Here is a 16,070-nt window from a genome sequence, read left to right as displayed (position 1 = left end):
GGGAGGTGTCCCTACAATGGAAGGGGCTTGCTCTCAGTCCTCTTCCTCCCTCCTGCTGGCTGGAAAGTAGATGTGAAGGCTGGAGCTGAAGCAGTCACCTTGGACCATGACCTTGGGGATGGAGGCCTGAGTAGAACAACCCTGCAGAGGTCTAAACCAGCCTTGGATCACCTACCTCCAGACTTTCAGGTGAGTGAGAAACAAACTTTTAACTTGTTTGCAATTCTGTTATTTTGGCTTTTCTGACACTCATGGCCAAATGTAGTCCTAATGACTACTCATAGGTCAGTTTCTGGGTGCCTTGTTCTATCCCATGGAATCTATTTCTCTGTTCCTGTGACAGCACCACACAGTTTTAAGTGTTACAGTTTTCCTAAGATATTTTAACATCTGGCAAGTGCCTCTTTTTTTGTTCTTATTTTAAAGACTGCCTTATCTATTTATAAATCTTTATTTTATTATAAACGTTAGAAGTAGTTTTTCAATTCCCACACCCCCCAAACATCAAAGCAGTGGCTTCGATAAGCATTCTTGCATCTACAGATTAGGCAGGAGAGATCTGACATCATTACCACGTTTACCTGTCCCATCCTGGGACACAGTCAGAGGGGGCTATCTAAACTACAGATCCCACTGCGTCCCTTGCATGCGTTCAACCTTTCAGAGGCTTGAGATCTGCCTCTGGACGGAGTTGGAAGTTCTAATCTTCTTACCTGGGGCTCCAGCCGCTCAAGCCCCCGGCTCTGGCTTTTGCTATTCCCTTCATTTCACCCTTTGCTCAAACCACAATGAACCTTCTCTCCAATTACTCTTGTTTCAAGCTTCAGTGCCTTGGCACATGCTGTGCTCTCTGGCTAGAAAGTTCTCCCCCCTTGACATACAGGGTTAATCCTATAGACCCTTTGAGACTCAGTTCAGAAGTTCTCTCCCAAGAGACACCCTGCTGAACCAAGAAGCTGAGTCAGGTGCTCCTCTTCTACAGCCCCCAGAGTGTCCCCGGCTCCCCTCTGGGACGGCACTGTCCCTGGCACAGCGTGGAAACTGCCTGGGAAGTGTTTGTCTCACCCAGAGTGTAAACCCTTGAAGCCCTTCACTTCTGCATCCCCACTGCCTAGCAGTGACAAGGTAGCCAAGGAATATCTGTATTAACGCTTCTGACCGACTGATCACATATAAGACTATGTGATTTGAAGTGTGTGTTTTCTGCCTCACAGGGAACAAAGCATATGAGAAAAGGGTCACACCGTGGCCTGGTTCCTGGAATTGTACTAATCCACTCACCACTTTGGATGTTGAGGGCATGATGTTTGTCCAGGCTCCATCCTCCCAGCTTGGAAGCATCGATTTCATAGCCCTGTAGCACTGCTGTTCTTTTTTCCCACAGGATTAGATCTGGGCAGGATTCATACTCATAACCCACAGAAACTGTAGAAAACAGAAGGCACAAAATGCACAGGTGAGCAAAGCCTCTTCTTTGGCTTTGACCTATGTGCAACTAACATTGGGAGGCTGAGCCTGAACATCCTTTTTTGGAGAGCAATCGTACATCATTAGGAAACATTAAACAAATGTTCTAAATACTTTATGAAGGATCCAGGTGAAGGACCCAGGTGAATCGATTCCAGGGAAATAATCTTTAGTATGGAAAATACTTTAGGCACTAAAGTCTTCACTGCAGCATTATTTATAATAGTGGAAAGTTGGAAGTAATCTAAAGGTCCAAAGGGGGTGAGAGGTTGAGCAAACCAAGTGTATCCACCTGAGGAATATTATGCAGCCACTGGAAATTATGGTTATGAAGACCACAGGGTGACATGGAAAAGTGCTTACGGGGTAATGCTGAGTTGAAAGGACTGGTTATATACGGTATTAAATCTCTGTTAAAAAAAACTATACATGAAAAAAGAAAATAAAGTTTAATGTTAACAAGTAGTTGTATTTGTTTATAGAAATAGGTTCGACTTTATTTCTATTTTTTGGTCCACTTGCCACATTTTTATTAATGAACATGGTAATACTTTAATAAAGAAAAAAATTAAAAATCATTTATAATGAATACATGGAAAAGGAGCTCAGTTAGGGAACTCTGAAAGCTAGAAGGTGCTTTGAGGTCTCAAAACTTGAAAATCCCTGGTTTTGCTTTTGTTTCATAAACCCAGGCCTCCTGGGTCACTGGGAGGCAGGCTAACCATGGCAGGCTCCCTGAGTCTGGGTTTGTGAAAATCCCAGTAACTGCCCTATGGAAAGGAACTGGCAGAGACAAGAATGCTGTTTCTTCCAAGTATCTTTCTGTGTAGATGCTATTTTCCACTGGGCAATGCTCTATCACATGATCAAGACAGGAATTAACAATTGGGCAGCCCCTTAAAGTTTCCTTTAGGTGCTCTGAGAGATTGCTGGCCCTCTATGGCAGGAGTGAATGCACTGGAAGATGTCCCTGTGACCTCTTCCCTATGACCTTGAGTCCCTTAAGCAGCCACTTGGCCTCCTACTGGTCCCCTGTCATCTCAGGAAAGCAAACCTCAGCCCTTGACGTCTCTGTGCAGAGAGACCTTAACTGGCTGGTGGGCACTAAATGTGCTCATTTCATCTAAAGAGGTAGTAAGACTTCATTGATTTTGAAGAGACCATAGAAGTAGTTTGGTTTACAGAAGGGATTGTCAACAGTGACGGATGGCATCTTTGCTCCCAGTGTGCCCTATGGGGTAGGGCAGGATGCAAAACTACAGGGGAGATCTTGGGTAAATCCAGCTCAGTTCCTTCCTTGTGTGGCCTTGGGAAGTCACCTCACCTCTCTGGTCCTTAGCTTCCTCATGCAGAATATGAGGACAATTTCTGACTCACAGGGTGGTTGTAAGGATTAACCGAGACACCAATGTACAGGGAGCGCATCACCCAGAGCAGATGCTCAACAGACACTCTCTTACTGCCTGCCTTCCCTCCCTCCCTCCCTCCCTCTTTCTCTTACTCTCTTTCTCTCTTTCTCTCTTTCTTTCTTTCATTACTTCTCATCTGCTTCCTCACTCTGCCTTTGCCGAATCTAGAAAGGGAATGAAACTGGAGTGAGGTTCAAGTTGAGAGGGATTTCCTGGGCTGTTACTCTAAGTGCTTGGAGGATTAGCCCTGCAGGGCTTAGGACTGCTAACAATCCAGCTCTGAACCCTTCGTGGAGCCTTGCTGTCATCCGGAAGCTGAGACGAGCACAGCCAGCCCTGGAAGCCCAAGGTCCGAGTGGAGCTGAGACTCCAGGTGAGGCTGTAGTCACCTTCTGCTTCATCTTAGAGAAAAACAGCAATAACATCAACAAAGGGACTCTCTGATTGGCAAGGAGGTAAAGAGGGCAAAAAGCCTTTCTGATGAGGGAAGAATCTTAGCTCCTGCACCTCAATAAGACTGAAGAAACCCAGAAGCTCCAGACTCCCATATTTTTAATGGGTAAGTTCAGGCCCAACGGCTGGGGGGGTGGGCAGGGCTGGGGCAATGTCCACATGGCTCTACCTCTGCGGCACCAGCCTCTTTCAGCCCATCACATGCCACCACAGAGCTCTTCAAGGGCCTTTTTGGTTTTGTAACCCTCTTTTTTAATGGTCAAGTTTTCCACATGCAGGTCTTTGAGTACTTTCTTTTAGGTCATGGATGGTCACTGAAAGGTCCTGACGGCCAGCTAGACCTTAGGTATTTCTGAGAAGAGAAAGGGAGAAAGAAGAAACAAGGAAGGTGGAAAAAGAGCCCCGTCCCCCCAAGTCTTACTGTCTCTCTGAGGATGGCATTGAGGCCTGCGGCTGGGAGGCTTACCGAAGGCTTCCGAGAGCCCAAACACCTTCTGGTTGTAGACGTCTGTCTTGTCCCAGATGAAATAATAGGACAAGTCTGGGGCTGCAGCAAACCACTTCCTGAAGAGGCGGCCCTCAACCGCCACCATGAGGTGCACCTTCATGAGGTTGAAGGGGATGGTGGGGTGGGTGAGGCTGATCCTCAGGACAGATTTGTAGCCGGGGGTACGGCTGCTCAGGTAGCTCAGCCTCATCTTGCAGCCAGAGATGGCGATTTCCTCCTGCAAAGCCTAGAGAGAGAGATCACAGCAGGTGACGGTCACAGAATCACTGGTGGAGGGATTGTGGTCACAGCCCCACATACTCTGGGTGTTCAAGAGGCAGAGGAGGATGCAGAGAAGGAGGAGGAGAGAAAGGGAGAGGAGGAAGCGGAGTGTGAAGGGGAGGGGGGGAAAGGAAGAGAAGGGAGGAAGGGGCGTGGGAGGAAAATGAGAGCCAGAAGGTCTGGTTTCCGGGGCAGCTCTTACTCGGTGCATCCCTGCCTCCATAAGCCTCGGGTTCCTCCTTTCAGCAGCGATGACGATGATCATCTTATTGCATTAATGAGAGGATAACACGTGTAAAGTATTTATCATACTGTCACCTTTCATTCACTAGCTGTGTCATCCCAGAAAACTCATGGAACCTCTGAATCTGTTTCCTCACTGGATTAGTTAGAGGACTGGGTAAGGTCACATACATAAAGTGCCCAGCACATAACGGACACTCAGTAAATGTTACTAATGATGACGGTGCTACTGGTGCTGGAAGCAGGGGGCACTGGGAAGTTCCCTCCGACCGATGTGAACAGGTGGTTCAGAGAGAAGGCCTGCTTCTCTCTCAAAACTTTCCTAAAGGAAGATCTGTTACAAGTGGCTTTCCTCTTCAGGAAGGTAAACAGAGGCTAGAGATGTGGACCGAACCATTATGCAGGGTTGGGAACACAGGCTGCCAAGGACCTGCAGCTAAGGCCCCCAGCTCATCAGCAGAAAGAGGACAGATGGGCTGCACGGAGTCTGCGTGCTCCAAGGCTGTGTCAGAGGGGCAGAGTGGTGGGGAAGGCAGTGCTTTACCTACTGGTGCAATGGGCTCAGCTCCAAGATGGGAAGTTGAAATTAATGCCAAGATGCCCAGGTACATGGCAGAAGTGGAGAACTTTTATTGGCTTAATGCTCTGGGCTCTGTTCCAAGAAGGGGATGTTAAATCAATTGAGGCTAACGTATCCATTAAAAGGACAATGATTATTTTACCCTCGTGGTCACAGGGGAACTGGGCCTTCACAAAGAAAGCCTCTTCCTTTCAGTCCATGTCATAGATGGGTGTGAACTCCCACCCCAACCCATTCTCCTGAACACACGACATTTTCGGGATTGGGCCTACACCAAAGCAATCTTCCTAAATTTCAGCTCACAAGTTCTAGGCAAAGCCACGCTTGAGTGCCATCCAGATGCTGTCATAAATATTTACTCTCCTTAACATACCCTTCAAAATGTACATCTCCCTGTACTTGCAAAGGCTAGCCAATGACAGGACTGGGAGAACCCAAGAGTTTGTTTTCATGTATTTCATGAATCTGATAATAAGCAAGGTTTGTGACCCAGCTGGGCTCGTAGACACCCAGCCCAGGGAGCACTGTAAAGAGAGGGGGACCTTTCACCTCATTTGTTTCAAAGTCCCTGCTCCTGGGAAGATGTCTCGCTGGAGCTGAACCAGTGCTGAGTAACATATCACCCCTCCCCAGCAAGCTCTGTCTCCACTGACAAGCATTCCATAAGAAAGGTCAGCCTGGTGGTGGAGACAGGAGACAAGCGCTGAATGTCTGAAAAGGAGTGAGGTTTCAACCTGTGGGTGCAATGAGAATTCCGAAATGGTTGTGTTTCCTTCTTGAGGGCTGGCGTCTGAAGCCACTCAACAGGGCGCAGCGGAGAGATGTGCCTGCTTAGCCCAGCAAGAAATACACACACAAACGTGTCTAAACACCCCGCTCCGCCAGCACCGGAGATCATTAACCTGCACGTTGCCAGAGCTCTCATGAGGCCGGCGGGACGGCTGGGGCTTCTCCCCCAGTTTCTGCACTGCCATCCCTCCTCCTCCCCAGGCTTCGTTTCTGCCATTAGAAATTGGGCCGGGATGGCAGAAGAAATTCAAGTCCACCCAGCTTTGTTAGGCAAAGAATCCATCTTGGTTTCTATCAGATTAAAATGCATTTTTCCAAATTACTTCCTTTTAATGATAATGAAGTAAAGCACTTGCGTGTATAGATTTGAGCCAAAGCACTCATTAACTGGCATGAAGGCAGTGTGTGTAAAATAATCTTAATAGTAATAATGGTTAAAATGCACTGAGCACTTAGTAGGTGGCCAGATATCGTGCCAAGTATCTCATACACATTTTCTCATTTAATCTTTAGTACGACGCAAACATTTGGGACCCTCTGCCTCACTCCTCTTGGTGGAAACTATCATCGCTATTTTTAACAGAAATAAGGAGGGGCGGGGGATACACTGGAGGTTGGGGAAAGGGGACGTGGAAGTGAACTGGGTGGCAGAGTGGAGAGGGGGTGGGAATTTATTATATGCTGGAGGGTGCCAGGCACTTTACAGGGCTCATGTGTATTAAGTGTGTAAGGGGGTGGCCATCATAGCCTCACAGCATGCTGGCTGGGGTCTGGATGGTGCGCTGATGGGCTCTCTCTTTCCCCTGTCTCTGAGATCCTCCTCCACCTCCCAGATGAAATAAAGGCATGGAGAAATGCAGTTAAGAAAGCTGGGTATACCTGAATTTCCGGAACGATGGGGCCTTTCTCTGCACAGGAGCTGGCGAAGGACGTCAGTGGGGAAGGAGACAGGACAGGGTTTGGGCGGGCGAAGTTGCTCAGGTCACAGCTGGGAATCTCATTCTCCTCGTGCCGCATGATGATGGTTTCCATGACAAAGAAGCGATCCCAAGGCAGCCAGAGGGTGTGCTCCTGTGTGATGAAGGGGGCCCGCTCGAACCGCAGGATGATGGAGATGCCGCCATTTGTGACCAAGTCAAAGCTGTTTGGGAGGGGAGGGTGAGAAGGAGAGGAGAGGGGGGGCAGGAGATGAGGAGGAGGAGGAGGAACAGAGGAAGGAGGAGAAAGAGAGGCAGAGAAAGGAGAAAAAATTACATCGAAGGATCTGAGCACTTGTTGAGGGAGACTCTGAAACCTGAAAGACTTGACCGTGGTCACAAATGGTGACAGAGATTCCAGAAAGCATTATTTTTTTGAAAGTGATTCACCATAGAGAATTTGCCAAAACCAAATAACAACCTGCTTTGGGGAGCCATTTGCTAGGACACAGGACTGCTGATGAGCCTCTGCTCGGGTGCTCCTGGTACTTAGGGCCTCTTAGAGCTGAAGCCCAGTGAAAATTCATCAGAATAAAGCAGAACAAACCCTGCCCTGGTGTTAGAACTCTAAGCCTAGTCCTGGCTCTGCCGTGGGCTACTGTGTGACCTTGGGTAAGTCATTTAGCCCGTCTGATTCTCAAGTTTCTCATCTGTAAAAGGCAAAGGTTCAAATAAATTATTCTTAAGTCATTAAGATTCTATGACTCTACAGCAATTTTATCTCTGATTATGATACTCAACCAGGCCTTTGGAGTTACAAGATAGCAAGATAGTTTAGAGACGGGCACAGTTAGAACTTAGAAGTGAAAGAGGAACCAGAAGACTGAGTCCCAACCTCCTCGTTGAGATGAGATCTCCGTGGCTGTGTCCCTGAGAGCTGGTCACCCAGCCTTTGTACATTACCCTTTCGGGATGGCCAGAAACTTGCTGGCAGCTCTGTTTTTGGTTCTGGCATCTTAACTCCCACCACCTGCAGACAAACCTCGCAGGGCAGTTGCCCGTCCAAGCCTTAGCATGGACCTTTTTTTTTGAAAATCCAAGGAAACTGAGTTCCCACTTGTACACTCCATGTTTCTGACACTGAGCGTCTGATCTGAGGGTTCAGCAGCTAGGTGGTCAGAGGCCAGATGAGCTCACATTATAGAAGACGGGAAAGGAGGCCCAGGTGTAAGCCCAGGTATGTCACTAGTCCTGCAGGCTGGGTCTGCTTTGCCAACTAGAGTGTGTGGTTGCTACTTAAGACCCCATGTTCGATGTGCAACAAGATTAATTCAGACCAGAGTTTTGTGTCCTTCCCCCACCCCATCAAAACAGAAAGTTTAAAATCAAGTAACAGTTGAACCACTAGGTCATCTGACCTAGTCCCCTCTCTGAATCTGATGCTTTAGTTCCTTCTACAGAACCACTATCAAGGGGCTATTTGGTTCCTGTTTGCACACTTCCAGTGATGAGGAGCTTGCTATGCCCGCAGGTGGACTGTCCCATCTTTGGTTAGTTCTGACTGTTAGCAGACTTTTTTGGAGGGGCGGGAATTGAGCCTGGGTCCCTCTCCTAATAGCTCCTTAGCCATTGGGACATGTTCTACCTGCTGGGGTGACTTCAAACTAGTCTTCCTCTGCCTTTGACAGTCCTTTAGGACTTGGAAACAGTGATCCTGTCCACCTGCCACCTCCTGGTGATGTCTCTTTGGACAAAGTCCTTTAGCTATTACTTTTAGGATGCATTTTCAAGGCCTGTCCTCATCTTGCTTTTTTGGATGGAGGGCTTCTGCTAACTCCTTACCCACTCAGAATTCCAGTTCCCTCCCCCGGGATCCCACTGCACCATGTGCACTTCTCCTAACAGCCCACATCACATTGCACTGGAATCATACATTCACTCTCAGGCCTGGGGACACTGATTCCTCTCAGCCTTTCCAGAACTTAGCCCAGTGCTTGATGGTTATAGTTTATAGAATGAACTCATGAGTGATGTTGTCAATTTCTTCTGAATTGACTGTATACTAAACACCCTAAGTTCTTCCTTCCTTTGGCTATTACCGTAAGTCGACCTGACATTTACCTGTGCAGTTGGTTTTAGAGACCCCACTGCAGGACCTCACCTTCATCTCTGATGAACACACCTGGTGGGACTGGTCTCATTGCTCCAGCGTGCTCCTCCCTCCTCTAGAAGCTGCAGGGATTTTGCACTGAACTAGTGTCAAATCTTGCTCGTGGTAGATGGCACCCTCAGATCTGGGTCCCCAAGCTCCAAAGCCTGACTCGCCTGTCCTTTTCAGATGCTTTTCATCTGTTTTGCCTGCTCTTCACTCGGCCCCTTCTAGGCCCACATAACCTTTGAGTAGAGGAAGTTGGGTACCATCATTCTTCAATACATAATAATAGAGAAACACCAGGGAAGGTGTTTATTTTCAACTAAGAGTTCAGGTTTTGGCTTTCCAGGAGAATATCCAGGGTTTGGGGAAAATACCCAGGGAACAGAACTGAATAGCATCTGTACTTTGATAGAACACTTAACTGTCAAACAGAAGTTTGGCCTGACTTACAAGCTCCCTTCGTGAGAGGATGAGCATGGGGAGGGAGTGAAGACAAACATGAAAAGACATATTCTCAAGGCCGTGAGCCAGTTGGGGGCAGCTGGCCTAGCCAACAGCGGGGTGTGATTGGCTCTTACCAAGAGCCAGGCCTGCTCATCTGGAGGGAAACGTTGCTGTGGACATGGGCGTGACACTGACCTCAAAAGGAAGGCCTGCTTCTCAGATGAAGCCCCAACAGTGAGGGCCAGTCCGAGCACTGCCACGTAGTCCACAGGTGAGTTCCGTCACCTGTCTGAGCCTCAATCTCTTCATGTGAGATGAAGGTGACGATCATCATCACTTGGCAGAGTTATTAATGAGACAGATGAGATAATGGATGAGGAAAGCACTGGGCTCCTTTCCCTGGGCTTCGTGCTCTGTATAATCCCATCTTTCAATTCAATGAACCTGAACTGCTTCTCTTGTCTGCTATTCTTTAAACATTTTTCTTCATGATTTCTATTTTTCATCTTTTTAATGATCTCTTTGGCTAACTTTCCTGCCACTGTTTTCTGTTTGTGAGCTCTTGTTAAGACTTGAGGTCTGGTATTTCAGCATGGGGCCAGGGTGGGAGATCTGGACAAAGGCAAGTGTCATGGTGCCTGCTGGGAAAGTGAGGAATACAAAGATGAATTAGACCTGGTCCCTGGACTTGCATATACTGTTATCTCCGGGCGATATCTCTGGCCTTACAGTTTCTCCTCGGGTATGAGAAATAAGAAAGAAGGTGAGTCAGGGACAAGGGGGAGGGAAATGGGCAAGATGTTACCCATTCACATATAACAAACAGGGCTCTTCAGACACATATTAGAGAATAAGTAATGACTTTCCCATACATTATGCAGTGTCTAAGATGGGAAGAAAATTTAAGCCCCCTAATGCATTGGTAAGAACTGTTCTGAAACTCAAGCTTTAGGCTGTAGCAGCTCTGGCTACTCTGGTGTAATTTAGCTGGCCGGTACAGGAAATATGGCTGATACTTACCGCCCAGGATGCCCATCCTCTCAGGAGGTAGTAGAGATCGCAAGGGCAGCAAAACAGGAGGAATCAAAGCCTGGAGGTGCTAATTGGGCATTCCCCAAGGGCCACCAAATTTACTGGACTCTGGTGTGTTTTATGGACTCACCCTAACCAAGCACAGTGGGCAGAGGACGGACTACTCGCCATCTCACGTGAATGATGGACAAATTTTATGGCAAAAAAAAAAAGAGCGGTACCCATGGCTCCTTTTTGATGACTGTTTCACAGCAGGTAATAATGTAGTCAGGATACTTGTTGCCTATGATGCTCACATCTTCTATTTCCATAAAGCAGGCAGCCCTGAGCTGGAAGGTGGTAAAGACACCAGGAGGAAGGAGACTTCTCCATGCTGTAGCGCAAGTCTGCGCTGAGGTGCTTCTGGGGATCGGTGGCCTGGCCCGGACAGATGATCCCTGGGGACTGGCCACCAACCTCTTCCATTCATAGGGAGGGGGAGGAGGGAAGAGAGGGCTCCCCATGCCCAGCTTGCCAACCCCGTCTAAGAGGCACATATGTCTACAAACAGATGAGCCCCTACTTCATTATCACCTCGGCCAGGACATGTTCACATCTGAGATTGGATTAAAGAGGTGCTGAAATCAATCAGGCTGGAGCACAGTTTCCAACACAGAGTGAAAATCAACCTTATGGGCCCACACTTAGCCAGATGGACTATCACCACCTGATTTTATTAAAAATAGAGGACTTGTCACCACTGACAGCCTAAATATTCCACTTTCCTCCTTCCCCTCCTCTTCTCTCCAAAATAGTCTCATGGCTTGCATTGTAATCATCACCTTTTTAAGTTGTAATTTTAATAAATTGCTAATATTTATTAAAAGAGCGGTCCCCATATACTTACTATGTGCTAGACCCTGGAGATACAGCAATGAATCACAGTTGGGCAGGGAACTAAGATTTATTAAACACCTACTATGTGCATGGTGCTTCTCCATTCATCATAGAATCAAATCCTTACCACCACCATGTAAGATAAATAGTACTAGGACCATTTAACAGATTAAGAAGCTGAGGCCAAGAGAGGTAAGGAGATTTGTCTAAGAACACACAGCCAACAAATGGGGGAGCTACAGTGATTAAAGAAACTTGACTTCATTCAGGCTGATGAACTGAAGGTTCTCACAGGGATCTGAAGGTCAGAGTCCTGTCATCACTCAGTGGCTTCCATAGACCTGGGTGGTTGCAGATGGAAACCACACAGCAGGAATGCTGAGACTTCCGGAGCTGTGTGGTCTATGGAAAATGGTCCACGTGACAGTATTTTATATCATAAGCCATGCAACAGAACAATATGTATAAGGTACCGCATGCTTACTCTGAGAAACAAATAAGAAGAAGCTGCTTAATTTAGAGCCAAAGGGATTTAGGCCAGAGTCAGCTACAAGGTCACACAGCTAGCGCATTGCAGGGCTGGGCACATGGATTCAGGTCCTCTGACTCCAAGTCCTATCCTTTTCGTACGTTGTCATTCCAGCAGCAGCTATGTGGCAAGACCACGAGAGCAGGGCTTTCACCAACCCTGGTCCCCAAAAGGCCTCTTACCTGCCATCTTGCCTGCTGATTGTGTATCCAAAGAGAGGGTTATTGACGAAACTGATGTTCACACCAACCAGCGGGGTCCCATCTGATGTCATTACTTGACCACGAATGACACATGCATGCCTGTGGGTAGAAAAGAGAGAATAACATGACCTACTTTTCACGTTAGAACCCTGGCTGGCAGGTCAGAAGACTGAGGCAGGTCACGCAGACATATCTTGGTACCCAGGGGCTCATGGTATCCACTCAAGATGAGCACTACCTTTCTTCTTTTATTGTCTCAATCTAAGTCATCAAAGCATCCTCTAAAGAATTATTATTGAAAAAGGTTTTCAGATATCTCACTTAGAGGGTTATTTTCTATGGATACTGTACTATGCTGTAAGGAGAAAAAGCTGATGGGGTGGGGCGGTGCTATACAGTGTACTTATGCATGCGAATTTGGAGTCACATGACTTGGGTTCAAAACCTAGCTCTGTCACAGCTCTTTTTTTTTTTTTTTTTTAATCATTCACTTTATTTATTTATTTATTTTTAATTTATTTATGGCTGTATTGGGTCTTCGTTTCTGTGCGAGGGCTTTCTCTAGTTGCGGCGAGCAGGGGCCACTCTTCATCGCAGTGCGCGGGCCTCTCACTGTCGCGGCCTCTCTTGTTGCGGAGCACGGGCTCCAGACGCGCAGGCTCAGTAGTTGTGGCTCACGGGCCCAGGTGCTCCGCGGCATGTGGGATCTTCCCAGACCAGGGCTCGAACCCGTGTCCCCTGCATTGGCAGGCAGATTCTCAACCACTGCGCCACCAGGGAAGCCCACAGCTCTTTTTTTTAAATGTTTATTTATTTATTTATTTTCTTATTAGTCATCCATTTTATACACATCAGTGTATACATGTCAATCCCAATCTCCCAATTCATCACACCACCACCTCCACCCCCCCCGCCACCTTTCCCCCTTGGTGTCCATACGTTTGTTCTCTACATCTGTGTCTCAATTTCTGCTCTGCAAACTGGTTCATCTGTACCATTTTCTAGGTTCCACATATATGCGTTAATATACGATATTTGTTTTTCTCTTCCTGACTTACTTCACTCTGTATGACAGTCTCTAGATGCATCCATGTCTCTACAAATGACCCAATTTCGTTCTTTTTATGGCTGAGTAATATTCCATTGTATATATGTACCACATCTTCTTTATCCATTCGTCTGTCAATGGGCATTTAGGTTGCTTCCATGACCTGGCTATTGTAAATAGTGGAGTCACGTGACTTGGGTTCAAAACCTAGCTCTGTCACAGCTCTTTGAGTCTCTGTTTTTTCATCCTCGTGTACAGTAAGCTCCATAAATGGCAGTGATCTTTATTGTCACTAAGAGTCTCACTGGAAGCAGACATTCAAGAAAGTGAACAGGATAGAGGGCACTTCCTCTCACCTGGCATTGGAGACAGGAGAAGGGCAGATGCTGGTGTCCCCTTGGAGTGGTTTCTAGAACTTGGCACCTCTCCCAACATCCCCCCTCCCATTCTCCCTCTATATTCCAGGCAACAAGGCATCTGCTTTTCCCAAACTTGCCAGGCAAATGTTGTTCAAAGCCTCTGTGTCTGTGCAATGTTCTTCCATCTGCCTCAGATATCATTCCTGTACCCCTCTCCCAACATTCTCATCCTTGAAGACCCAACTTCCAATGACGCCTCTTCCCTGAAGCCTTTCTTGATGCCCCTAATTAGAACTAGTCACTGTCTCTTCCAAAACCTGGCACAAACCCCTTGATACCCTACCACACTGTACATGTTTCTCCACTCCACTAGATCACCAGCTCTTTGAGGCCAGGGTCAAGGTCTATTTCCTTTTTTCTCTTTAGAGTGCCCGGGAGTGCCTAACAAGTACCAGGTGATTGTTTAAAAAAACAAAAACAGTAGGTTGAGTAAATAAGTGGGACAATTAGAGATCATCTAGAATGATGTTTTTTCAAATATTTCAGAAACAGAATCTTTTTAGCAGATGATATTTTATAAGGATCCCCAAGTGGAAAACCAATAAAAACAAGATCTGCTCCAGATGAAGTAGGGGTGGGACCCGCTTTCCCCTTGGGGTGGTTCTGAAAGCAACTCTGTAGAGTCTTAGTTTCTGGAGAAGCCAGAGGAAAGCCAGTTGGAAAATCACGGAGTTAGTGGAAGAAGACGAAACTGGGTCCACAGACGTCATGTTATTTGCTCCAAGCCACACAGGGAGGCAGGGGCAGAGCCAGGCCTTGAGTCCAGGCCTCACACTCGGGGTCCAACTCTAGACCAGTCTGTACACCACTGGCAATGGGTGGAAGTGAAGATGCTCACTGGTGTCAATGTCCTAAGGGATCAGGGCGCTGGGGAGACAGCCCTCATGGTCAAGACAAATCTGAGGCAAAGACGCAAGGCGCTGTTGTCCAGACAACTTTTTTCCATTCACCTCAGTTCGGAAGGCTTTTTTCTGGCCTGGGGATGAGCTACTGATGAGGCCTGTGGGCATTCATAAAAAAAGATCTCAAACTCAGCCTCTGCTTTATTAGGTACCTACATCTCTACCCTTTCTACGGAGGAAAGCGATAAGCTTTTCTCTGTTTGATGAGAAAAGCAATTAACACCAGGCTTGTAAGCAGCTGGGCTCGCCGGTGTCAGTTTGTCCTTTCTGAAGGCAAGAACAACTACCCACAATGCATCGAGCTCCTCACCCCGCCTCCCCTCACCACACACAATCTGGTTAATGTTAATACAGTCAGTGGTTTTCTTCCGAGGCCCTTGGTCTAAATGCAATTACATGGCAAACAAGTTAAGCGGGTGAGGCTCAGCAAAGACTCTCCGTCCTGCTCTGAAGGTCTCCCAATATATTTACGTGAAATTATCTCTCCGCTAATGGGAAAGATTTATGCCGTCAATTGTATTCAGCCGGTACTGAGAGATGCTTTCTCTAATGGAGGAAAATTGAATTTCTTATTGCTGGAACTCTGTCCTTCCAGAGAATTACTAACAGATCTCATATCCTGGTGCTGGCTACTCTCCAGCCTCCTCCTGACATATGTGCCTTCAGATTCTGTCTGGACGATAACCAGCCCTCTGGGGATGGTTTCCTTTGGGGGCCTGCCCTGGCTGCTGCCCCTCAGCCACATGCGGGCCAGCCTCCTCTGATTAATCTCTCTTTGGGGATTTCCTGATAGTTGGGAAACACTAAATCAGCACCATTTGGCCATCATGTCGCCTCCACTTCAGCAAGCCAGAGCAGATGTAATTTTAGCCCGAGCTCCTGTGGATTGCTTTGGATTCTGGAGAAGATTAAGTTGACTCCCGGTACCCCTGTGGGCCGCAGAGGCCTCCTGCCAAAACAGGCATTTGGCTCAGGAATTAAGTCCTGGAGAAAAACACTTCCATCCTCCTTCTATTTGACTATGACTTTCAGTTGTCAAGAAAACCCAGTTCAACGTAAAGGCTTCCCTGGAACAAAGGAGGTGGGGAAGTCTGCTCTACGGAGGCCCTGGAAATGTGTCTCCTGCCACGTGTTTTTGTCCAGGGAGGTCTGAAGACATGTGGCTGCTGGGTTTCCAAACATTTTCTTTCTTCATCCAGTTATTCAATGGATACCACCAGTGGTGTACTGGTGAATATTTAACAATTGGCTTTCAAAAGAAAAGTGGCTTTCATCTGTGGCATTTGCCTATTTCTGTGGTGTAAAGACTTCCACCACGGCCGATTTCACACTACCGATGAGATATCACCGCACCCAGAGTTGGGAAGAGATGGCTAGTAGGACACCAGTATATAACAGTATTTCCACCACAGAGAGACAATAGACCTAAATAAACTCTAGAGTAAAGATGAGGGTAAAACACAGCTAAATAACTAGAAAGTGATGAGTTTTGATTATTACCTTTGTTTTAAATATAATTTGTCTAACTGTGACGTTATATAATTTAATTTTCAATAATAGTTGTGCTTAAGAACTAGCTTGCAGAATTCCTGAACATTTAATAAGCAGTCCCTGTGAGCTGGCATGAGCCGGCTTCTGTCCACCACTGGAACACTGACCCTCACACTAAGGGTCAGTGCATCTAAGAAATAGGTGCTGCTTTGACTGTGAAATTCCATAATGGAAGACTGCCTTGGTGAGAAATCACTAATGCAGGGTGCAAATCACTGTCACCAACTTGGCTTCCCAGCTGGCTCGTATGATCCTCTTATCACCAGTCCTATATTTGACGTGTT

The 16,070-nt window shown here is 47.1% G+C and overlaps 1 protein-coding gene across 3 annotated transcripts in view; it reads right to left on the bottom strand.

Moving 5' to 3' along the window:
• The window catches only part of TENM4 (teneurin transmembrane protein 4), a 391,446-nt gene that overhangs the window by 63,171 nt on the left and 312,205 nt on the right, over window positions 1-16,070 (bottom strand). For all 3 annotated transcript variants that reach the window (XM_061204090.1, XM_061204087.1, XM_061204089.1), the window contains 4 exons: window positions 11,846-11,965; window positions 6,590-6,851; window positions 3,796-4,063; window positions 1,282-1,425 (listed from right to left, as the gene is read on the bottom strand). In XM_061204090.1, coding sequence (XP_061060073.1) covers window positions 1,282-1,425; window positions 3,796-4,063; window positions 6,590-6,851; window positions 11,846-11,965 — 794 coding nt within the window. The remainder of the gene's footprint in view (window positions 1-1,281; window positions 1,426-3,795; window positions 4,064-6,589; window positions 6,852-11,845; window positions 11,966-16,070) is intronic.

Source organism: Eubalaena glacialis, chromosome 10 (assembly GCF_028564815.1).
Source record: "Eubalaena glacialis isolate mEubGla1 chromosome 10, mEubGla1.1.hap2.+ XY, whole genome shotgun sequence".
In the NCBI taxonomy this organism is placed as follows: domain Eukaryota; kingdom Metazoa; phylum Chordata; class Mammalia; order Artiodactyla; family Balaenidae; genus Eubalaena; species Eubalaena glacialis.
Note: the sequence above shows the minus strand (reverse complement) of the source record. Positions and strands in the feature narration are given on the sequence as shown.